The sequence below is a fragment of the Berghia stephanieae genome, chromosome 2 (genome assembly GCF_034508935.2).
Source record: "Berghia stephanieae isolate SIO BIC M18660-M18661 chromosome 2, UCSD_Bste_1.3, whole genome shotgun sequence".
NCBI lineage: Eukaryota > Metazoa > Mollusca > Gastropoda > Nudibranchia > Aeolidiidae > Berghia > Berghia stephanieae.
This window is the reverse complement of record NC_088361.1, coordinates 26,602,899-26,628,342: the sequence shown is the minus strand read 5'-3', so window position 1 is coordinate 26,628,342 and position 25,444 is coordinate 26,602,899. Positions and strand designations below refer to the sequence as shown.

General features: G+C 34.8%; 2 protein-coding genes across 3 annotated transcripts in view; one reads left to right on the top strand and one right to left on the bottom strand.

Annotated features, from left to right (window-relative positions):
* Nucleotides 1–5,404, bottom strand: part of LOC144964591 (uncharacterized) — an 8,994-nt gene extending 3,590 nt beyond the window's left edge. The window contains exons 1-3 of one of the 2 annotated variants that reach the window (XM_078899041.1): nucleotides 4,821–5,404; nucleotides 2,427–2,605; nucleotides 1–25 (exon numbers count right to left, since the gene is read on the bottom strand). The exon at nucleotides 1–25 is cut by the window's left edge and continues 266 nt beyond it. In XM_078899041.1, coding sequence (XP_078755167.1) covers nucleotides 1–25; nucleotides 2,427–2,582 — 181 coding nt within the window. In that variant the 5' untranslated portion in view covers nucleotides 2,583–2,605; nucleotides 4,821–5,404. Of the gene's footprint in view, nucleotides 26–2,426; nucleotides 2,660–4,820 lie in introns of both variants that reach the window. The other variant, XM_078899040.1, reaches the window with a different exon arrangement.
* A 6,739-nt stretch (nucleotides 5,405–12,143) lies between these two features.
* LOC144964590 (uncharacterized) lies at nucleotides 12,144–24,798 on the top strand. The gene is made up of 12 exons (XM_078899039.1): nucleotides 12,144–12,254; nucleotides 15,121–15,847; nucleotides 16,402–16,679; nucleotides 17,445–17,486; nucleotides 17,858–17,924; nucleotides 18,628–18,769; nucleotides 19,725–19,792; nucleotides 20,118–20,255; nucleotides 21,748–21,861; nucleotides 22,268–22,375; nucleotides 23,297–23,527; nucleotides 24,501–24,798. The coding sequence occupies exons 1-12, from the start codon at nucleotides 12,184–12,186 to the stop codon at nucleotides 24,636–24,638; spliced, it is 2,124 nt and encodes a 707-aa protein (XP_078755165.1). The 5' UTR covers nucleotides 12,144–12,183; the 3' UTR covers nucleotides 24,639–24,798.
* The last annotated feature ends 646 nt before the right edge of the window (nucleotides 24,799–25,444 follow it).

Genomic DNA, 25,444 nt, shown 5'->3' with positions numbered 1-25,444 from the left:
CGGTGTCCCAGTCGGCTACACAGACCTGTAAAAAGAATTAAACCATTTAAATTAGGTAGTTGTATACGTATCATGCAATTTATATGTTGCTGCTAGTTATTTGGTAGAATTTGGTTAGACATGTTGGTAACCACCAACTTTAAGTATGTTGGTTGTATCAGTCGATGATGATGACGAGGACAACGATGATGATGATGATGATGATGATGATGATGATGATGATGATGGTAGTTGTGGTGGTGGCGGTTGTTGTGGTGGTTAAGCATCATCGTCATCTTTATCAACATCATAATCGTCATGATCAACATCAAAATCATTATCATCATCATCATCATCATCATCATCATCATCATCATCATCATCATCATCATCATTTTCATCATCATCATCGTTGTCCTCGTCATTATTATTATTATTATTATTATTATATTATTATTATTATTATTATTATTATTATTATTATTATTATTATTATTATTATTATTATTAATATTATTAATATTATTATTATCGTTGTCGTTGTTATTATTATTATTATTATTATTATTATTATTATTATTATTATTATTATTAATATTATTATTATTAATAATATTATAATTGTCGTTGTTGTTGTTGTTGTTGATATTATTATTGTTGTTGTTGTTGATATTATTATTATTATTATTATTATTATTATTATTATTATTATTATTATTATTATTATTATTTTATTATTACCATTATTATTGTTATCATTATTATTATTATTATCATTATTATTATTATTATTATTATTATTATTATTATTATTATTATTATTATTATTATTATTATCATTATTGTGGTAGTGGTTAATCATCATCGTCATCTTTATCACCATCATACTCGTCATCACATTATTATCAACATCATCATCATCGTTATCATCATCCTCATTATCATTATTATTATTACTATTATTATTATTATTATTATTATTATTATTATTATTATTATTATTATGATTATTATTATTATTATTGTAATAATCTTTATCATCTAATCATCATCATCATCATGATCATCATTACCACGTGTAATTTTCCTTTTTTTAAAAACGTTGGCATAAAAACTGCCATTTAGTTAACAGGTGCCTTCGTAATTACAGTGCATAAAGAGATAATAGCTAAATTGCCATACAAAACTAATGATAATAATAATAATTGCTCCCCGAAACTCACTGGTAAGGTTGTTAGAAGAGGCAACGAACGGATCGTTTGGGCAGATTTCCGTACGGCTCTTAAGAGAGAGAGAGAGAGTGAGAGAGAGAGAGAGAGAGAGAGAGAGAGAGAGAGAGAGAGAGAGAGAGAGAAAGAAAGAGAGAGAGAGAGAGAGAGAGAAAGAGAGAGAGAGAGAGAGAGAGAGAGAGAGAGAGAGAGAGAGAGAGAGAGAGAGAGAGAGAGAGAGAGAGAGAGGGTAGCATTTCAACTCATTAATAACTGCAGAATGCCACACACAATGTTAAAAATGAACTTAGTGGTTATGAGTAGAAACTGAATGTAACATAAACGTTTGACACACTCCTCTCCCTCCCCTTCCTCTCGTAAGACCCCCTTCCCTTTCGTTTAATATTTAAGTCCTGAATTCATTCGTCAGAAAAGAAAATTATAGATCCAAAAACATCTTGTCCTCAACTAAGCACTAAAACGAGATACATTCTAAATTGAAAACGGTTAATTAATGTTGAAGAGAAATCACAAAGGAGATAACCTCCCTCACCCCCCAAGCTGCGGACCATAAAAAGTAATGCATAAATCATAGAATTAAATTCCTTGGCATATATATGAATATAGAAGAAAGCGTAAAAAAAAACGAAAAAGAAATAAAACACGAATCTTCTTAAGCTCAAAATCCATCTTCAGTCAAAGACAAAAACAGTTAAACATGTAATACTTCCAGAGAAAATACGTGTAAAAGTTTTCGACTACCTTAGAACCCACTGCCGTATATTGTATATTGGAAAAACACCTTATCCTCATTTTAGCCAGAAAACTGTCACTTCATATTATATCGATGGACTAAAATGAATCCAAATAATATTAGAAAAGTCTTAAATCTGAAAGTCACATCCACTCATTGAAGATATTGTGTGTCTTCAGCTGCTAATACGAAATAAACATTTCGTAATTTTGATAATCAACAATTATTTCCGACACAACATTATAATTAGATTGTAGATGAAAAAGTCTATCTGTAATAATTATGGAACACTATATTGACAAAAGAAATCAAAGGTGCCCCTGAGCTCAGCAATTTTAGGAAACGTTAGGAAACATCCCCTTTTCACGCAGGCTGCTTATTATTTATTTTTAAGGCTATTGTCTTTGTAAGTGTAGCACCTTAGAGAACTCTGGAATCTGCTCACTGAATAAATCATAATACATAATCCTACATTATAATATTACCTCGTGGAGATTTAGAAGTGTTCCAGGTAAATCTTCGAATTTGGTGGTTGTGGTGGTAGCTGTAGTTGTGGTAATGATCTCTGTTGTGGTTGTGGTTGTGGTGTTGGAAGCCATCGACGGTGTTGATGCGATGACCAATAGTTGTGGGGTTGACATCTAAGCACGTTATAAAGTTATATCTGATGAGGTGAATTCAAACCATGACTCATCAAACACGTCTTTGATATTGCCACCTGATATTAAATATATAATATATAAATACATTTTTGGGGGAAAAAATTGAGCTTTTATTATATAGATAGCGCAATATTCACTCACGTGCTCAAAGCGCTTTACAAAGGATCCCTAACCAACAGCTACATGTAACATGTAGAGCGAGACATGACGCCTGTTGCGTGATCTTACAAAAAAAAAATTCCGACAGGGACAACAATGTTTACGGCCAGGTACTCATTTTACACCTGAGTACGATGAGAAAATGTGAGTAAAGAGCCTTTTCCAAGGACTCAACTATGAGCCAAGCGAAGCTCAAACCCAGGACCTTTCGATCCGAAAGCGAGTGTCATACCACAAGACCACATAGCCGCTTAAATAATAAATAAATAAACACCTAAATTCATAAAGTACATTTTCATCCCGTTGAGAACATTTAAATTTCATTAAGTTTCATTGATTTCTCGAACAGGCTTAACAGACAGATTTTCCATTTCATATTGTTTACTTCGTCTGTAACGTAGCCTACCCTATTGAGCACTGACATACTAAGAATATCTGCTTTATAGGCCTATAACTGAATAGAGTAGGATAATGTGCCTGTAAAGAGCGCTGCCTGGGATCACAACTTTAGAACCAGAGTTTTTGCAACAATCGTCACCAGCATGAATACCAGTTAACTGCCGTACTCTGGAAAGGCACGTATTTAAAGATTTGGCCAAAAAACTCGTCCTTCAAATATCGATCAATTTAAATGACTCTCATCTTGGCAAAAAAAATAATCTCAAACCGGGGACCTCGAGAAGTCTTTATATATATATATATATATATATATATATATATATATATATATATATATATATATATATATATATATATGTCTTTACTGCACCCAGTTCCAATTATGATTTTTTTTTTAACCGAGTCTTACAACGGATTGACATACTAGAATAATTATTGAAACTGACTCTTAATGACGATTTTGGCAAATTATCTGAGTTTTCGGAAACGATTCAAGAGGAAATATTATTCGCCGCTACTATTCTGTAACCTGTTATAACACAACATCAGAATCAATGAACTAAAGATCAAACTTTACATTATTTTCGAAAAACAGCAGATACTGTACATGGTTACACTAACAGGTTATCCTTGTTGGTGTTGTATACTTTCAACGTACGCCTTTCTTTCTTGTGCAATTATCATCATCATCATCATCATCGTTATCGTCATCATCATCATCATCATCATCATCATCATCGTCATCATCATGTACAACAGCAGCAGCATGAATACAATCATTTTCATCATCATCGACTTTATATATAATTTCATATCTTTGTGCATAGCCTATACATGTAGGTACCATTTTATATGTTTGTTATACAAAACTGTCTGCTGTCTTTATATTAAATTTCTCTTCTGGTGTTTGAATTACATTTCATACAAAGAAGACAAAATACATGCAAAATGTGTCCTTGTACAACACGAAAGAGGAGTTGTAAACCAGTCGTTACGGTTGAGGTGATTTGAATACAGGTCTTAGTAGTAGTAGAACTGTGTCTTTGTGCAAAATTTTGCAAAAATTGTAATGGCAATGTGATGATGATGATGTTGATGATGATGATGATGATGATGATGATGATGATGATGATGATGATGATGATGATGATGATGGTGGTGGTGGTGGTGGTGGTGGTGGTGGTAGTGGTAGTGATGATGAAAGTCAATGTGAAAGAAACGGTAAAGGACGAGTGGTTACAGTAAAAGAAAGTACTGTCCGAATTTTACAGAAGGGTTGCAGTAAAGAAAAAGATAGAAGCGACTAGAAGTGAGTATGGGGAATTAGATGAGGTTATTAGAGGGGGGGGGGGGGGGACAAAGTAAGAAAGAGGACACATGCTTGCACACACACACACACACACACACACACACAGAGAGAGAGAGAGAGAGAGAGGGGGGGGAGAGAGAGATGGAGAGAGAGATAGAGAGAGAGAGGGAGAGACATAAGACATACAGATACATAGAAAAGAAAGATAAAGAGGGAAGTAGAGAGGGAGAAGGAGAGAGAGAAAGAAAGAAAGAGAGACAGATAGAGAGAGAGAGAGAGAGAGAGAGAGAGAGAGAGAGAGAGAGAGAGAGAGAGAGAGAGAGAGTTAAAACTTCGTATTAAGTACTTACCTTCCTTGTTCACTCCGATACTTTTTCAGATGTATATTATATGCCTCGAACTGAATATTACCCACAATTTTTATAATATATCTAGCAAATCAAAACACAGTCATGCATCTAAATACCACGACACCATTCCTCATTGTTGTTATTATAAAAGTGACAGCGTGTTCCAGTTCCAAGCTCCAACGCCGTTCTAAATGTCAGGGTATTTTTCGTAGCCCGTTATCACGTTCAACCTAGTGTAATAATCCCGAGCACACAAAGCAAGCACAATAATGATAGCACGTAGCAAATCCAACAAACGAAAGTAGGGACTTCTATAATATCTAAATTCAAGTTGGGAATGCGACACGTTTAAAACCACTTCGATAGAGAGAGGGGAAAAAATGGCTAATAATTACAGGGCGTCGATTTAGAATTGTTAAAAGGAGGATTACTAGCACTGGTGTGTAGTAGCAGTTGAGTGTGTGACAACTGACTTCAACTTCAACTGACAACAACAGGTAAAGTTGAGACACACGTAAGGTCCGTTCAGGAAAAATGAACGGAGTATGAACCTGCATCAAGTGTCCCAGTCGCTGTCACCGTCAAGCCTCCTGATAAATAAATCTTGCCTCAGGGAAGATTATGTGTGTATGTATACAGTAAAACTATACTTACACTTTATGTTGAATGCCGATGTCCCATCGAAATGATTCTCTTCTTGTATCAATTGAACGAATTTTAGCATGGTTAGTGATCGAATTGGTGACAGTAATGGAGAAACTAAGGATCTGCCTGGTTTTGTTTCATTGGTAAGGCACATCATAATATATACTATTACTCCACTCAACTCAGATATGAATGGGTACCTACCTGGTTATTGACAAAGAGGAAGAATGTAAAATGTTAGTGCAAAAAGGACGTACAACATTCAGTTTCTGACACATAATTTAAAAATTGCAGAAATACGTTAAAAGAGACGAATCTTCTCATTTAACTCAACTTAATTGTGTGTTGAAAAAGGCCACGAAACTAAAACTTTGAACTTATCATTGAATACAAAAAGTAAAATAATATGAATTTTATTTTTTTGAAACTTTATTCATCCTCATGGGAATTGTTTTTCATTAACGTTCAAGTTATCTCGAGAAAGGTGGGCAAAATTATAGGCTCAGCCTCGAACTCGGGTCTCCTGGCGGAAGCGACTTATCTAGTTGGGCATATGATCCCGTTTAGTTGAATTAAACAAATGTGAGCTTTAACGTCAATGTGATGATAAGTCTACCTGCAAATGACACTATGTAATTGAGAAAGGAATCCTCAGACTGGGACCAGACAAGCTTTAAATGGAATCCCCAGATGGGGACCAGACAAACTTTAAATTGGGATCATCAGAGCAGAGGAAAGGTTGAGTTACAAACATTAAGTCTCATACTCATACACTAGGACGATTGATGGAGAGAACGGGGGTGGGGGGTGGGGGGGGGGGGGGGGGGGGGGGGGGAAGGGATTTGTCATGCCCCAAATGAGGAAGATGGCTTTGAGACGGATATTCTGGAAGAGACAATGTTCCACCAGTTGGGACAATGTGTACCTATTTTGCAGGTCGGAAAACCGGATGCAATTATGGGCTCGTTTTAACATTTCGTTGTAATAAGGGTATTAAAAGGACAAATACGGTGATCTGAGTAACTTAGATCAGATAAATCTTTCAGACCCGTCTCCTTACAGAAATCCATCAGATACGTTTTCGGTCTTTCTCCACATGGTGTGAATTCATTGGATTTCCACCTTACGGCGAGAAGCTATCAACATGTAAAAAGATCTTCTTAAGCCACGGCAAATTGTTCCGATTGCAATCAAGGATCACAACATAAGATTTTATATAGCGCAATATCCGCTAAATGAATGTGCTGATAGCTCTTTACAAGGGTCCCCAAGCAACTGAACAAGCAGGACCAGGCATGACTCACGTAAGGCACTATAATATTGAATTAAGATTAAATAATATAAATATTGACTAACTTCGAAAATGCAATGAATGTATTCTTTACGTGTTGAAAAATGCTTATCGGAACCAGTATTTGTAGGGCTATATTGTTGTGTCGGTAAACAATTTAAATGTGTACAATAAGGCACAATTCTATAGCTTTCATTAAGCTCTCCGCAATGCGCCCCCCCCCCCCCTTCTCTTCCCCCCCCCCTCCCCCCCTAATTCAACACCCACAAACACTCCACGTGACATGCCCTGTAAAACCAAACTTTCATGTCATGTCGTACAACGGACATCTTTAAGCAAAAAAAATAATAAATACAACTACAACAATCTTGTGTTTTTATATAGCGCAATACCCACTAGATTATGTGCTAAAAGCTCCTTATAAGGGTTCCAAGTCAACAGCAACACTTCACATAATGAATAACGTTATTACAAATGTTTTTCCAATACACATCTCGGTAATCTTCATGTAGGTCTCATCTTACACATAAGTGATGTGATAGAATGCCGCCCAGAGCAGGATTCCGACCGGGGACTTACTTGTCCGAAGGCAAGTGTCATAACATACTCTTTGGGCATACCACAAGACCACAAGCGAGCACATTTACCTAGAGCATTGATATAGCGCAATATCCACTAAACGTGATGAAAGCGCTTTACACGGGGTCCCTAGCCAACAGTAACAATTAACATGTAAGACGGGACATGACGCCTGTTAGGCGATATTATAATTTTGAGGACAGAGACAACGCTGTTAACGGCCAGGTACTCATTTTACACCTGAGTACGGTGAGATAATGTGAGTAAAGAGTCTTTTCCAAGGGTTCAACTATGCGCCGAGCGAGGCTCGAACCCAGGACCTTCCGACCGAAAGCGAGTGCCATACCACTAAACCACAAGCGAGCACATAATTTAGGCATATTACTTTACAATAGCCACTGATATCCTTTAGTGTTTACTGATGGTATGTGGCAATTAAAATGCTCACCAGTTCTGTCTGCCAGATAATAAATTAAATGGTAACACACAAAACTGGATGCAATCTCCTAATGCTATACGTCTAGGTAAAGTAATCACAACATCCCCCAGCCGGATTATAACGTACCAACACACAAAACTATGTGTAGCCGGATTTGTTTTCAGTCTGACTGATAGAATCTAGAGAGAACTAATAATTAACATGGCTGTCTAAAAATAATAACGAAGAGCTGAGTGAAGTTCCTTCTATTGACTGACTTTTAGATAGAAAGAAGTTGACGTTGGTCCGTTATATCGCGGGATGGCAATGTTGTGAGTGTCTTAGCCAAACGCACAGCGTCTATAGATAGTTCGAAGTTGATGTCACGCAGGTTTTTGTTATTTTTTTTTTTTTTTGCCATCCGCGTTTATGAGTAATTCTCACTAAACTGTATTAACCTGCCTATAAACGTTCATGGTTGCTCGCAGTTTTGTGTGTTGGTCCGTTATACTTCCGGGTGGCAATGTTGTGAGCTTCTTGGGCAAGCGCATACTATCTATAGATAGACCAACACACAGTACTATCATGTGTAACCTTGAGAGTTTATAGTCTGGTTAATATAGATAAGTGAAAATTACTCTTAAACATGGATGTCAAGAAACAATAACGAAGACCTGAATGACGTCATCTTCGTTTTATATAGAATTTAGTGAGATTTATTCACCCATATGGCTGTCACTGAACATTCATCAAGAGTTGGGTTTGAGCCAACTGGGTCTGCCATCATTCTCACCCATCATGTCAATGACCACGCTCAATGTCCCTTGACTTTGTTGCACTGGGCGCTGTCCCTAATAATATGTCCGGCCTTTTGATGTTACGAATAATATTCAATAAGTGACATCAATAAGTAAACTCTGATAATAACACAAAACAGCAGACAACACAAAGCCTATTTAGACAGGTTAATATTGATCTGCTTATCAACTCGATCAGGATTTACATTGAGCAATGGTAATGTTTACAGAGGTTTACGGTAAAGTATGCTATACCTAGAGGGTCTCACAATAAGGTGATCGGTTGCATCAAGAGACAGAAATGACACGAGCGTGTAATCAGTGTTCTTACTTTGTGTACTTATCTTGTGTCAAGTATGCGACATAACAAGCCACAAAGTAGAGAAATGTGTTGTCAAGGGAGGGGGGTTTGTAGATAATATTACGGGAGAGTAATATGTAATAAGGGGGAGAAGGAAAAAAGGAAAAACAAAATCAAAAGTTTACCAAACCATATACAGTAGAATTGGATGAAGAAAAGATTAAATAGCAGGCGTTTCCAAATAGACGCACACACTGACACACAGACACACACACACACACACACACATATATATATATATATATATATATATATATATATATATATATATATATATATATATATATATATATATATATAGGCGTTTCCAAATAGACGTACAAACTTACACACAGACAAACACACACATTGTATATATGTATATATATATATATATATATATATATATATATATATATATATATATATATATATGTGTGTGTGTGTGTGTGTGGGTGTGTGTTTGTCTGTGTGTCAGTGTGTGCGTCTATATTATATATATATATATATATATATATATATATATGTGTGTGTGAGTGTGTGAGAGTGTGTGTTTGTGTATATATGTGTGTCAGTGTGTGCGTATATTTGGAAACGCCTGCTATTTATTTTTTTTTTTAAATTAATATATAACTATATATATTATATATATATATATATATATTATATATATATGTGTGTGTGTGTGTGTGTGTGTGTGTAGCCTGACATTGACCAAAAAAAAATAAAAATAGTAATGAATAAATAGATAAATTAAAAAGGCGCAAAACAAGGCGACAATCTGAAAATCAAATCGAGTTGCAGGGCACAGGGTGTCCTATCCATGTTTAATAACACCTTTAACAGAAAAACGTTACAGTCAAGATACTTTAAATATGGACTTATGGTAACATTAACATAAATGCTTTACATTTTGTTTATCGTTATCTTCTATTCGCTCGATGAGCCTGGATATGGTTGTCAGTTGTCATGGCTATCTACAAGTAAATTCAACCTTTTTCGAGTTCTTTTCGTATGTTTTCTACCTTTTATGGCGTGATGGAATCCATAACAGGCGACCAGGCAATGGACTCAATCTTTCAAACCTAAGCGGCCCGCCTAGTTCCAAACCCATCCGTCTGGGAAACGTGTCGTTTGTAAATTCGCGGACGACCTGTCTCAAATGTGCGGTTATGTGGTCTAGTGGTATGACACTCGCTTTCGGATCGGAAGGTCCTGGGTTCGAGCCTCGCTCGGCGCATAGTTGAGTCCTTGGAAAAGGCTCTTTACTCACATTCTCTCACCGTACTCAGGTGTAAAATGAGTACCTGGCGTTAACAGTGTTGTCTTTGTCCGAAAAAATTGTAATATCGCCTAACAGGCGTCATGTCCCGTCCTACATGTTAAGTGTTGCTGTTGGCCAGGGACCCATTGTAAAGCGCTTTCATCAAGTTTAGTGGATATTGCGCTATATAAAAGCTCGAACAAGAAAAAATAGGTGGAGAAACACGGTCTTACTGAAAAATGATCTATGAGCTAATATTCACGAAGATGGGCTGCAACATAAACTTCTAGTATGTTTAAATAGACACAGAAAAGAAAGATAGGCTTATAACTCTTTTGTACACCTGCCGATCCCAAACATTCACACTGTGTCAGCAAATTTAGAATCCCCGTTTCTTTGTTGTTGTTTATTTAAACTGTTTTCATGGCCAGTTAATTGATCAAAATGCATTTCGAGAGAGAGAGAGAGAGAGAGAGAGAGAGAGAGAGAGAGAGAGAGAGAGAGAGAGGATTGCTGCTTATAAAATTCTGGAAGCTTGGGTGAAAATACTATAATATTATTATCAAATCATCAAAAATGTGCATGGTATAAGGTCTAGTGTGTTTCTGTAAATGTGCACTGTAAAACGTTTTTTTGTGCATGTACATTGTATCGTTTCTTTTTTTTTTTTTTTTTTGCTAATTTGCGAACATCGCAGTTCTAGATCCTTTTAAAAATAACACAACAACAAAACAAACAAAAAAAAAAAAAAAAACCCAAAAAACTTGAGCATTTATATGGCACAAACGGGTTCAAATCGCTTTGCAATTTTATCCAAAGCATCATCTTCTAAAAATGAAAGAAGTCGGTGGCCCATGGGCAACTGCAACATTTCACATGTAAGACGAGACATGACGCCTGTTAGATGATATTAAAACTTTTTTTTTTCGTTAGAAACATCGATGTTAACGGTCATATTCTCATTTCACAATTGATTTCAGGCCTTATCCAAGGATTATGCGACGTTCAGAGCGAGACTCGAACCCTGGACGTTCCTGAAGACGAAGAAGAAGAAGAAGGAGGAGGAGGAGGAGGAGGAGGAGGAGGAGGAGGAGGAGGAGGAGGAGGAGGAGGAGGAGGAGGAGGAGGAAGATAAATTGAAGGAGGAATAGAGGAAGCGACATGCTCATTTTTTCTTTCTTTTTTTTTTTTTTTTTTTTTTTTTTTTTTTTTTTTGTTGTATTTAATTGAAGGTTGTATGAGGATGAAATGCACAATACACCGTTGTTTTGGCAGAGGGAAATCAGGCAAGACCAAAAAAAAAAAAAGTATGACTGGTTTTGATTGGTACAGGGATTTACAAAATATTGATTTGACTAGTCACCCGCGGAATGACGATTGTTATTAGTTTTGTTATAGAAAATGGTTCGTATTCCTAAATCTAATACGTAAAATTAGGCCATTTCTGAACGCTTCGTTTATGGAACAATTCATTGGATGCTCTTGAGTTTTGAAAAAATGTTTAAAATTTACTGTCAGGAAAACAGCATTGTCTTTATGTTTATTTACAGTAGTTAGCCTACATTGGGAAGGTGGGAAGGTTTCTTTGAAGCAGTTAATAAATAAATAAAATAAATTCAGTAAATCTAAGCGATTTTTCATGAGGGGGAGGGGGTATTAATTAATAAATATATTTTTATAGATTATTTGTTACTTGAGTTATGCTCATAGATATAGTTGCAGGCCTGACATCCGAAATACAACATTTTGCGTAATTTTTTAATTAATTGGAGATTTTCATTACAACAATTAGACCATAACAATTTGGGTTATCAGACCTGCAAATAAGTGCGCATCGGTTAGGCTCTATGATGATCGAAGGAAAGGCCATAGTAGTCTGTGGGTAAGGCTAGTCATGAGCTGGCTGATTTATCATTTTAAATCTAAAGAATCACGTACGATATCCGAAAAATTCTCAAGCGAGCAACTTATCGTAGCTCTCGATTCACTGAATTCGGTAAAATAAAAATTCGGAATGATGTAAATAAAGATGGCGAAGAGAAAAACACGTTCTCGCAATGCGACGAAAATGATTCCAGTTCCAGAGACAGACACTCATAGGTAAATCTTTAAATTTTGTACTAATTTTTACCAAGACATGAAATGGTAATAATGCAAATAAGGGTCACCCAGATGAAGGCTATGATGAGATTGTGCTTTTGTTTCTCATGCCGAACATTCATTTTGGTGATTTCACTCGGCACTGGACTAGAGAGGTGGGCCTTTGGCCTACCAACCTCCGCTGCACGTCCAACTCGCCTTGAGCATGCATTCACGTAAAATATAAAGATTTTTTTTAAAAACCTACCTCTGTTTCAAAAACTAGCATCTTTCACCTTTCTAAGAAACATTTTGATTTTTCAGAACTTTAGTTCGTTAAAAAATACCGGCCAATCTGACCCGTTGAGTCGAATGAAAACGAAATTTTGTTGTTTACACGGTTCAAAGGAAATGCCGTAAATAAGCTTTCATGGACTTCCTGTGTTGTTTTTACAGTGTCACGTGACCGTTTTGAGAAATTTGTCGTCTGCTACAAATAATTAGACCGGTAGGGGGTAGATATTTTCGTTGGAGCAGAGAAAAAGTGAGTATTATTTCTTGGACTTGTAGAGAGGCCTAGGGTCCACCAGCAGTCAAGTTTATTGAATAAAAGAAAAAAAGGCCTTTTTACTGCACTAATGCACGAAATTGCATACCTATCTATGGACACTTTGTTCCGTATCTTTTTCCCAATAAACTTTTTTAAAAACCTGGGGCCAGGGTTGCTAGTTTGGCCTCCTGGTGGCCAAATTTGAGAAATTTGGCCTTTTCCCAAGCCATTTGGCCTCCCAAAATTTGGTTTGGCCACTTGGCCTCCGGTAACCAACTTTTTGGCTTCCTCTGACTTTCCCCGTTATATCGTTTTACTCTGGTACAGGTAAAACTTATTTTATTTGGCAATCTAAATATCTAAATGCAACACGTGCTAACGCCACAGATTGCATTTGCTAATGCTTCTATATATACGAATTTTCCTTATCCTATCTAAATTGTTTAACAAATCTAAAGAGTTTTCGCGAGGCTAAGGTGGGTTTGGTGGTATTTGGGCTCCTGCCGAGGAATCTGGCCTCTTGCTATAGCTAGTTTGGTCTCTTACTCAAAAATGATCTGGCAACCCTGCCTGGCTAGGCGGTACCTTGATAACAGAAACGATACCCACACGATTTCGTGAGGAATTAATCATGAAAACAATTAGGATATAATTTCAACACAACTTTTGAAATTCATCAAGGATTGTCCATTACCAAATGTTTTTTGATAGAAAACAAATGCATCTTCAAATCTAAACTGCTTTTGACGGTAAGCGGTAAGTTTTTTATTTATTTTTCGGTCCAAACGAATGATTTATCCTGGTATAGAAGCTAAGTATTGGTAACACCGGCGCAGCTCTCTAGGTACTTTGGTAAAAAAATCAAATTGGATTGAGCTCAATGAAACCTATATCATTTGAAAGTGCTTTTCAACACGATTCTAATGATACCAAAATTGTGAAAATCAGATAAGCAGAAAAAAAGTTATGTTAGTTTAAAGGCTGAAAAATGGTCTTCTATTTGCCTTTGTTATTTACTGACGGACTTTGTGACCTGAAAATTGTTGCATTTCCGGTAGTAACCACCATTTGGATTTCAAAACTGGTCTAAAATGGCCGCTAAGATTTGAGTACGGATTTTACTGGAACGAATTTCATGGATGCGGTATACAACTTTGCCCTGAATTTAATTTTATAAAAAAGTTAAGATGTTAAATAAACGTGCCAGCATGAAATTTTGATTTACCAAGGTCTAATCTTTTAATTATCCAAAGCTAAATTATACCCTATTTTATCCATAATCAAAAGTTATACTAAATTGTCATTGATTTTAAAATAAACTACACCAAACGATAGAGTAATTTCTCCTGAAGAAAATAAGACATCAATCATTAAAATCCATCCATAAACAAAAAATCTATGGAACTTTTTCTGAGACCCATCACTCAAAAGTCCAAAAAATCGGGTCACAGCCACTAGGCCATTTATCGGCTCCCTGCTGGAGGGCCAAATGGACGTTTACCAAAGTACCTAACTGGACTTGGACTGGACTCCTTCATACTCTTACTCATCATTGTCAAGAAGTGAAACAGGGCCGTAAATCTGCAGTTTCTCTCTGTGAACTCTGTGGTGGCCCATTTTCAAATGGCTTAATACGAGAGACCTTTTGCTTTTTTTATTTTATACTGATAGAACTTCGTACACGGTAACTCCGGTAACTGGTTTGCCGCTACAATCACAAACAAGCAAGGACCTCGCTCTGTATGTGTGTGTGTGTGTGTGTGTGTGTGTGTGTGTGTGTTATTAAAAAATCAAACAATCAAAAACTTACATTTCATTGATCCATTTGCTTTTTTTAAAAAAAGCTGGATTTGGCATTTGAGCACTATTTACTTTCATCATGTGTTAATAGTTAAATATCACTTGATATTTATTAACTGGTTTGGGACATAAATTAAATTACCACTGGCATTTTTTCAGATTATTTGGTATTTTTTCACCTTTAAACACTGTCTGGCAATTACCAAAACTCTAGCCTTTTTATTATTGCCAGACAGGAGTCTGCCAATAATAATTTTTCTTTATTGGCAGACGTGTCTGGCTCACTAAATATCGCTCCAGCATTTTGTTAACGTAGTGATTGTAATTATAATTATATTGTATGATCATACTCTCTCTCTCTCTCTCTCTCAGTCTCAATTTCTATCTCTCTTTCTGTAACTGATTGCAACATTGGTACATAAGAATGGTTAAAGACTAGTTATTGGCCTTGTGACATACCTTCTTATTGAACATTTAAATTAAATTTGTTTCATAATAATCTAATCTTAATTATCTCTTCTTTTTCAATCCAATCAGCAATTCAAAAGAAATGAAGCAGCCTTCACATCTAAGCACATTGGTGATGTTAAGCCAACAGCTACTGTCCATTGGTCGATTCAACAAAGGTTTACCGTCTTTTACCTCAAAAGTAGATGACTCTGAACAGTTATGGCAACAGTTGGAATTGCGAAATGGTCATCAATTATCTATGTCCAAATGCACACGAGAAGTTGTTCAGATCTCTAATAGGAAAAGATTTAAAAGAGAGAAGAAGTCAGGCAAAGAGGAGTCTGATGCAAAACACATTGAGTCAGAAGAAGACAGTGGCAGTACTTCAGATAGTGATGTAGACAATGCTTTGGACGCCATCAAGGAAAGATTAGCAAAGAAATCAGAGGAGGATGATGAATTGTTAGGTTTTGGTGATGGTGAGGATGAAGAGGAGGAGGAGGAGGAAGGACATGACTTTGATTTTGAAATGGAGAAAGGAAAGTCCAAAGGTTTGAGTTTAGAAGAGGGAGGTGATCTTGAAGGTAGGAGAAAGAAGTCAAAGAAAAAATACAAGAAATCATCACTACTTGATGATAAGTTTTTCAATACGGCTGATATGGAAGAATTTTTAAATGCAGAGGATTTGAAAGAGGAGAAGAAAATGAGGAATGAGGGCACAGGCAAAGGAAAGTCTTCAGATGATGAAGATTCCAGTGAAGATGTGGACGATGTTGATATTGACTTGTTTGCTGAAGATTCAGATGCAAATGAGGTTAGTGCTTAAAAATAAGAAAATTTTCTTTTAATATTGATATTTTCACACTTCTTTGAGTAGCCTTTAAAAAACATTCTCACAGGTCATTATTTTCTTAGATTTTGTTTTTTAACAACCATCTCAAATATTAATTCATCAGTTCCTTTTCAAATCATTAGATTAAATAATAAAAATGTTAATTATGGGTTTTGTAAGGTTTTTCTTTTATTTTATCATCTGATTATTTCAATTTTCCTTTGACACTTAGAATTTTAGGGTGTTAAATTAAAATTTGAAACATGTGCCCATTATTCCTACAGTGTTTTATTTGTCAACTCATTCTAGATCTACTCATTGTTAAAATGTGTTTATTATCGTCTTATATTTTTTTAAAAATTTAATTTAATTAACTATTCAAGAAGCTTCATTTTTATGCAGTATGTTTATATGGAAATTAATTTTTCATAGGTATAGAAAATTATTGCATAATATTCTTCACTGGGACTTAACAATGTCAAATTTTATTAATTAACTGCTTTTTAAGTATTGTTCATGTGTATTTGTCTTTACAGGATGATATTGGTGCAACAGCCAAATATTCTGATTTCTTTGATCCACCATATGTCTATGATAAGGAGAAGGATGGGGAAAAGGGTGATAATGAAGGAGAAAATGAAGATGAAGAAGGGGATGAAGATGAAGAAGAATATGAGGATGGAGATCCTGATAATGATGATGATGATGATGATGATGATGAAGAAGGAGAAGAGGATATGGAATTAGACAATGAGGAAAATGCAAGTCCCAAAAAGAAGAAGAAAGCGCCATCTCGTAAAAATCTCTTTGACAGGTAGGATTCTCAAATAATAGAACTCAGTTACTAGAATTTATTCTGGTCTTTTTGCTTCTTAGACTATGTGCATGATATGGTTATATTTCAATATTGTAATCAGCGGGGGGGGGGGGGGGGGGGGGGGGGGGGAGTTTCAAGTAATCATGAGACTCATGAGTTGGAAGTTCTCCACATTTTGGATGAAACACGGTATGAACAATGACACATGTTTCCGTTGTCCTGTGGATAGAACACATCATTTAATACTAAGAACTGTCCACCAGATCTGTCTTAGGCTTGGGAAGGGGGGGGGGGGGGGGGGGGGGGTTTGATTGACCACTGGTTTGATTCTCGTTAGATTTAGTGGGATTCAAATGCATTTCTGATTAAGCTAATCATTATCATCGACCATTAAAAATTTTTCACATGAACTTCTGTGTTGCGCAATATCCTCTTACTGTGTTCAAAGAGCTTAGAAGTGCAGACTGTACATGAACTTATTTTGCTCTTGCTTATGCTGAGAAACTGAGTAATGAGCCTTTTCTTAAGACTCAACACTGTTCCACACAAGGGATTTGAACCTTTGACCTAATGGTCTGAAGCTGAATCCCATACCACTATACCACAAAACTGCACACATCTATATAATTTTTGCCTATTGGTTTTGTTGCAATATAATGGTGTCATTTTAGTGAAATCACGGTGTTGTTTATTTTTCAATGCCATGTACTTCTGACATTGATGCAGGTTGATATATATTTTAAATATCCTATATTTCCTCAGTGACGATGACAAGCCAGATGATGATATGGAGGAACAAGCAAGGTAAGTTATTTTCATATGTGTTTATATTATTATTGTTATTGTTATTATTATTAATATTATTATAATTATATATTATTATTATTAAGTTAGAATAGTTGTTGTTTCAGAGGAAAAATCTCCCTCTCCTTACTAATCAATGCTACTTTAGTTTTGCATCTGTAGAGCATAGAAGATAATAATAGAACAGACAACTGAAATTTGTTTTTCATTTCAATTTTTTTGCTGGACTTATAAAATTATTATTGTTATTATTATTATTATTATTATTATTATTATTATTATTATTATTATTATTATTATTATTATTATTATTATTATTATTATTATCTTTGCAAGAATAACATCCAGTTTTGTTTGTTTGTTTAAATCAGTGATGATGAAGGTGAAAATGAATCTACAAAAAAAGTGAAGTCAACATTTGAGGAGAAACAAGAAAAGGTAACATTCACATTAGCAAATTTTTTTTATCAATTCAATTTGGGTTTGTTTGTTGAAATGATCAGTTAACTGATATATATATATATAGGTATTATTTCTTTTGTCCAATATTTTACTACAAATTTTGCATTATGTAGACCTGCCTACTTAAAAATCTAAAAAATTCATAGTTTTTAGAAGATAAAAATAGGAGTTGCTGTAATTAATATTATGGACCAACAATTTACCCTCAAAATGATTAAATACCACTTCAAAGTTCTTACAATTATGTACTCTGCATCAACTTTCATTTTCAATAAGTTTTAGAGATGCTCATGAAGTTCTGAAATCGGAGCCAAAATTTCGTCATTTTACAATTTTTTTGTAATAGTAGACAGGTCTGATTATATCATTTCTAAATAATTTAGATGATGATTTAAGTAAAATAGTCTGGCTGTTAATGAAAATTTTACTCTAAGGAAAAAAACAACAAAGTTTATGTTTGTTACTTGTGGCAGATTTGGTTGTGTGTTTTATGTTGTTATATCCTTGATTATATGGTGTTTGCCATTGGTATCTTACTAAAATTATCAATTGTCAAAATTTTCTTTTTCTTGAAAAATAATAATGTCAGGTATTTTATGTTACACCTTAGCAGGGGTGTAAGAATATTTCTGAATTATAATTATTTTAAAGGCGTATAAATTTTGATACTTTCTTGCAGCTGTTACAAAAGGTAAAACAGATGGAAGAGATGATATTAAAAGAACCCTCATGGGAATTCACAGGGGAGGTCTCCTCCGGTTCCAGACCAGAGAACAGTTTGCTTGAAACTATTCTAGATTTTCAACACACCACAAGAACAGGTAACCTTCCTAATTTTATGATAACACTTTCGAACAATTATCTGTTTTTTTAACTGATCCTCAACCGTCTTCCACCCCTCTAAGACATGGTATGATTGAAATGACATTCATTTTTAATGCATTGTTTATATTCTCCAATCTAATTGTGATACCAATACCTAAAAATTAAATGTGCATCCTTTGATTTGATTAATGTGATTCTAAAAACAATTGTATTTTATAATTTCTTTTCTGTTCTTTTTCATTTAAAAATAAAAATCTAAATTTAATATTACAGTGTTGTGCTTCTTTGTATATTTAATGTTCACAATACTAGGATTCTGATTTTTATGTGCCTTGAACTTCATCTTCTTCCCGTTTTTGCCTTCGATGTCTCTGTGGCATTTTATCATCTGTATGCTGCATACAAGTCCCATTAAAAAAAATTATACAATGTAAAAATTAACACCTTCAAAGCCAGCTCCTTTGAAAGCAGGTCTTTTGGTTAACGTTTTCTAAGAGACTAATTTTGCTTCCCAGTTAGAACCCTGATTGACACCAGAACAAAATGAAAATGGGTTTGGTTCATTGATATCTTTGAAATTTCCAGACCCCTTGACACATAGAATGAAGTAAATGAATACTCCATCTCATTTATCAACTTATCTGGGGCACAGTATACTGCCTTAAACCAAATGTTCTTTTGAAAGATGAGCAATAGCAGTCTTAATAAACTGCCCAAGTGTCAGAGCTCTCGGGTGCTTGAGCTCTTGAACACTTACTTTTTTCTCCAGAATAATTCCTTCTCTTTACTTCGTCACCTTTATAATGTAATGTGAATTGATTGGCTGCGTGTCTTTGAAGAACTTGATTTAAAAAAAAAAAATTATTATGTGTTTGTCTTTTCAAAATCATTTGAATTATCTTACATTCTATACATTTGTCTTTGATTTAATCAGTTATTACTTTTTCTAAGCTCCTGTCATTACCGATGAATCTACCAAGACTCTTGAGGGCTACATCAAACAAAGGATAAAAGACCAGGTAAGTTTTCAATATATTCCTTCTCTGTGTCATTGTTGGGGAAGAGGGGGTTGGGGGGGGGGGGGGGGGGGGGAGGGTGTTTGTCATTAAAGATATGATATCTAGATTCCTTTCACAGTGCCACCACATCTTTGCAGCTTTTCAATTCAACATGAAAATTTAAAGTTTTGATTTGGGCATTGTGGTACGGTACAGAATTGATGGTGGGTTATTGTTTTAAAAGATTGCTAATCCTGTTAGCGATACCAGATTGTTTTGTTTCCCCTTTCTTCTCTTTAATGTTAATTATTTTTCTCCCTTATTTTTATGGATTCCTTGTTAACAGACTTTTGACGATGTAGAGAGGAAAGAAAAACCAAAGGAAGATGTCTTTGAATTTAAGAAGAGAATTGTCCTTGACCAAGAGAAGAGTAAGCAGAGCCTTGCAGAAATCTATGAACAAGAGTTTGTCAAACAACAAAAGGTAAGTCGTGAGTTAAAAAGAGTGAGAAAAAAATACTTAGTTGAAATCCTGAGTCATTTGATTTTTTCTTTTTCTTTTAAATGAAATGGTAAAGGAATATTTCTCCACTTCAATAAATAAGATGTTATTGCATTTTTAAAATGTTTATTTTATTTTTAAATAGCATCCAGAGCTGCCAACCTACCGCAAAAAATGCGGAATTGTACGCATTTACAGCGATTGTACGCTTGTACGCATTTCCCCAAGATTGTACCCATTCATATTATTACTAGCCTATTGAGAAACCTTGGTGACCAAGTGGATATTTATATATTTTTTGACCAATTATGATCTTCGTGCTGGGAGGTAGAATTCTGAAAGGATTGGATTATAGTCTTGGGAATATCAATGTTGCTGCAATTGAGCTTGTGCGGTGTGACTTTATGTGTAAGTAAACGACCTTCCTCTTACTTTCACAATGGTTAGTTTCCGTCGATTTCAAGATTGTACCCATTTTTATGAAATCTCCCCCATTTTGAGGTCCCATTGTACACATTCACATCAGATGGGGTTGGCTGCTCTGAGCATCTTTTCTTTCAGATTTATTATTCCCCCACCCTCCATTATATGTCACTGAATATATAGTATACAAAGGATAAAGTTGTAATGATAATGATATTGCAAATCAAATCATTTATGTGCCTATTATCAAACTTCTCAAGGCATCTTTTATTAAAAAATACAATTCCACAAATCCAGATTCATTCAAATACTAAAAGTTACTTTATACATTTATACTGAGCTAAACATGGTATGATTTCAATCCATGAAATGTGTTTTTAAATAATATCAAGTTTTGCTTTGAAGTTACTTACCAATCCTGGTATCTTTTTAAAAAATTTTTATCTATCCTTCTGTCAAGTGTTATTTTGGAGACGGTTATAATTTTTCATGCTACATTAGATTAAACCATAATCGGGTAGATTTAGAATTTCTTAGATACATGATAAGAACTTTTTGTTTAATGCAGCTTTGCGGTCTTGATGTATGACACTTGGCTTCTGATTTGTAGGTTTGGGTCCCGCTCAAGGTATTGAAAGTGGAGTCCTTGGAAAGGGCTCTTTACTCACATTTGGGCTGGTCTATAGGTCTCTGGTTCAAATCTCTCTGTGGGCAGAGAAAGGAGTCCTTGGAAAGGGCTCTTTAATCGCATATGGCTTCTGGTCTTTAAGTCTCTGGTTTAAATCTCCCTGTAGGCAGAGAAAGTTGAGTCCTTGGAAAGAGTTCTTTACTTACATCGTATTACTACGTTTCTGTAGGTTTATAATAAGTACCTGGTCGATAACTGTTATTTCTGTTGGAAAAGTTACAGTAGGATCTTACAGGTGTCATGTCTGGTCCTAAATGATAAATGTTGCTGTTGGTGCTTTGAGCACAATTAGTGGATGTTGCACTTTATAAACCTTGGGTTTTTAAAGAATTTTAATGCATTTTATTTATACAATGATTGCAGAAAGACACTGATGAAGTGAAAGGTGACCCGCAATGTGAGAAGATTGAAAAGGACATGAACAAGCTTTTCTATCAACTTGATGCTCTTTGCAACTTTAGATACACTCCCATGAAGGTATTTGGTTTTTATTAATTCCTTATTAATATAACAATAATAATTGATAGTTATAACCTAGTACATCCTTTTTTCATTTTCAGACATTGTCATATTGACCTATGGCCTTTGTTTCATCAAGATTTCTCTAATTTTCATATAAGAATATTTACAAATTGATCATAATGAAATTCAACTTTGTTGCACTTCAGAATAGTAAGTGTCCTCCTTTACAGAGATTATAGACAAAACATGAAATCATGTAAAATGACCGCTATTTTTATACTTAAAGCAACTTTAAAAAACTTGGTTTGATTTTAATGCTCTTTTTTAAAGGGAAGCCTATATTTCATCTTGCAGAACTCACCTGTATAATTTTGTTATTGCTTTTGTGTATAGTTTGGTCAATTTCATTTTCCTTTCTCAGCCTGGCACAGAGGTGAAGATTATTGTCAACACACCTGCGATTACCATGGAGGAAGTGGCACCCGTGGCAACCACAGATGCTGACATGTTGGCACCAGAGGAGGTTATGGTGAGTCTCTTAACTTTTTTTTACAGCCAGAGGTGTTCTGCAAAAAAATTTTGAAGCTTTCAACATGCACAAAATGTGTAACAAGGTATATTTCAGGCTCAAACTATTCCTCAGCAAATAACAAAACTAGTATTGAATGGCAATATGATAAGTCTGGATAGACGAGTGCAGGTGTGTGCTTGTATTCTTTGGTTTATTTAATTTTACAGTCGACATATTGTGATTTTATTTCTTTCAAATTATAATTGCTGCCTTAATTTACCTGGTTATAATTGTTCACTCACTGTTTTCACAACAAAAGGTGCAGACTTATTGAAGCTGTTGTCTTGAAAAAAACAGAGAAGGAATTTCTGGTTAGATTAAAATTAAAGAGATACCCTGTTAGAGGTCAATGATAACGAGAATTTTAAATATCTTTCTGGAACTGACCTAATGTTTTATTTCCTGTTCTTTATTTTATAATTATGAGAAAAAGACAGCAAATATCTTCACTGGTATTTTTATTTATTTATTTTTATTTTGGCTCTTTAAAATTACACACTCAGTAAAATGGAATCTCATGGTCTTCCGAAATTGAAAGCTGTAAATTTTTGTAATCCCTCAGTTTTTATTCACAGTCTTGCACTTTTATATATTTTCATTTGCGGGCAAGACTACAAAAAATTGTTTGACTGCCATATTGTTGCAGAGGAAAAATAAACTGATGTGATAGATTTTGAGAAAATTAATTGCCTTGACAAAATTAAAACTTGAAATATTGTTGAACCACTGTTTATACCATTTTTCAGTAACCCATCACATTATATTTATTATGATGAGTTTCCATTTTACAATATAATATTCTCCAAAATCCTATTGATTATTTTTGTTTGTTTGTTTATTTTTGGCAACTATAATTTATTTTTAAAAAATTATTTTCAGGCAAAGAAGAAGGGTGATTTTAAAGCAGACGAGGAGAAAGATGAAACAGATAAGAAGAGGGCGAGGAGACAGAAGAAGTTGGAGCAGAGAGAGAAGAAGAAAGCCAAGGAGGCCAGAGAGAGGAAAGTGGAGAAACTGAAGCCTGGTCTTGGTAACAAATACAGTAAGATGAAAGCAATGAAACAGTTAGAGGACATCAGCAAGTCAGACAAAAACGTCAGTCTTATTAAGGTGAGTGAATCGTTTCTGTCATTTTGTAATGAAAGATTTTTGAGGAATCTTTATTCTCTTTTTTGTTTTTTTGTTCCCATATTTTGGCTGACCTTACAAACCTTTGTAAATTTAGGCTTAGTCAATACATAGGCTCCAAATGAATGGCTCAAGGGCATTGATATATATTTCCAAATCCTTATTAATTAATAATTATGATACTTAAAATTGTAAAGCGCAATGCCTCTCCCAAAGCAGACAGTTCTATTCCTGATAGGCTGGCAACAAGAAAACAGTTGCATGACAATTACACATCATGATTTGCACAAAAATACAAATGTTTTCAAATTAATCGCATTTTTCATTTACTTCCCTTTCGTTTTTTGGAAAGACTGATATATCGACGTGATTCTTATAAGGACATTTTACCACAGTCCCGATGATGTCAATATATCTGTCCTCGACTATATTGTTGGTATTTATTCATTGAAAAATACAGTTAGTCCCTTATAACAAAAACTATTTTTAAAAATTGATGGAAAAAATGAAAGCGTGTCCGACTATTTTAATATTTTTTCCCTTTTTTATTTCAATGCAGGAGAAAACTACTTTTACGAAGAATTATTTGAAATTGTTTATTATTTCTGTGTTTTACTGTTGTGAACACATGAAGAGAGTCAAAAAAAAATTTCTCGTTTTACTGTTGGGCTGTGACTTTGTCATTATGACCATTGACTGTCTCTCTTTAATTTAATTGCCATTCACTTTTATCTAATCACAGATTGACTTGTCCTCTTTAAAAAAAATACCTTGTGGTTAAAGGTTAAAATAATAATAATCAGGCGCTTGATATCTAAAATGACGGAAAACCACACCAGCGGTTGACTTGTATATTTTTCTTTTCTTGTTTTGATTATATTTAGCACAAAGTGTTTTGATATGAGGAAAGCAATATGAGCAATAATTTTTATACATTATTTGATTTCTTTTCCAGGGTGAGGGTAAACGGCTAACGTCCTCCAAGCAGTTCTTCACAGAACTCCAAGATGAGGTCACCACACAAGTCAAGGCTGCAAAAGCTTCCAGAGTGGAGAAGAAAAAGAAGATGAATGCGTCCAAGCTGATTTTGTGATCTGTCATGGGCGTGTGTGTGTGTGTGTGTGTGTTTTCGTGTTTGCCTGGGAACAAATGTGGGTGTGTGAGTTTGCATTTATATAATGAGAGTGTGTTGCAAAAGAATGTTGCTTATTATCAATTACCAGGAATTAAAATACTTATAGTTAAGACAAAAATTTTGTTACATTTCTTTATTAGATTTTAACACTCATACTTTCAACTATTTAGTTTTTTAGTTTTTTTAAACATACATATCTATGTTCATTTCCATCATTCTCGGTACCATTAGCGTTTATTATAAATCCAAACTTAGTAATTTTCATGGCATGCTGCAATAGAGACTGGGCTGCCTGTCCAAAATCATACATTTTGAAATATACCGTACTTTTTGCTGGATTCCATCCCTTGCTGCAATACAGCATCCTGGAGCTGAGTGTCTGAATTTGATCAATATTATAATGTCGTTACCTCCCATGAGCACTGGATACAAATTGTCAAACACAGTCATCAACAGCTTATCCCCAGAATCCTTTAGATTAGAGAGACATTTTCACTGTTTATTAATAGGTATGGCAAACCCTCTTATCGAGTCATGGCTTTATTGGCAAACCGAGAATTTTAACTCAAATCGTCTCTCTCTTTTTCTCATTTTCAGTCCGTCAAATAAAACGTTTTTGGTATCAAATTAAATCTCAAATCTTCATCTTTAAAAAAACGTTCATGCTTTTTTCATATGATTTGCCGTTATTTCATGGCTTTGAGTTGAAGAAGAGGAGTAAACTTCGATTTTGGAACCGGCGCTCCGCTACTCGATCACCGTAA

Coding starts and splice junctions, on each gene's coding strand:
- LOC144964590 (XM_078899039.1), top strand. CDS start 12,184: ATGGCGAAGAGAAAAACACGTTCTCGCAATGCGACGAAAATGATTCCA. Junction 16,680..17,444: donor CGTAAAAATCTCTTTGACAG/GTAGGATTCTCA, acceptor ATATTTCCTCAG/TGACGATGACAAGCCAGATG. Junction 19,793..20,117: donor AACAAAGGATAAAAGACCAG/GTAAGTTTTCAA, acceptor CCTTGTTAACAG/ACTTTTGACGATGTAGAGAG.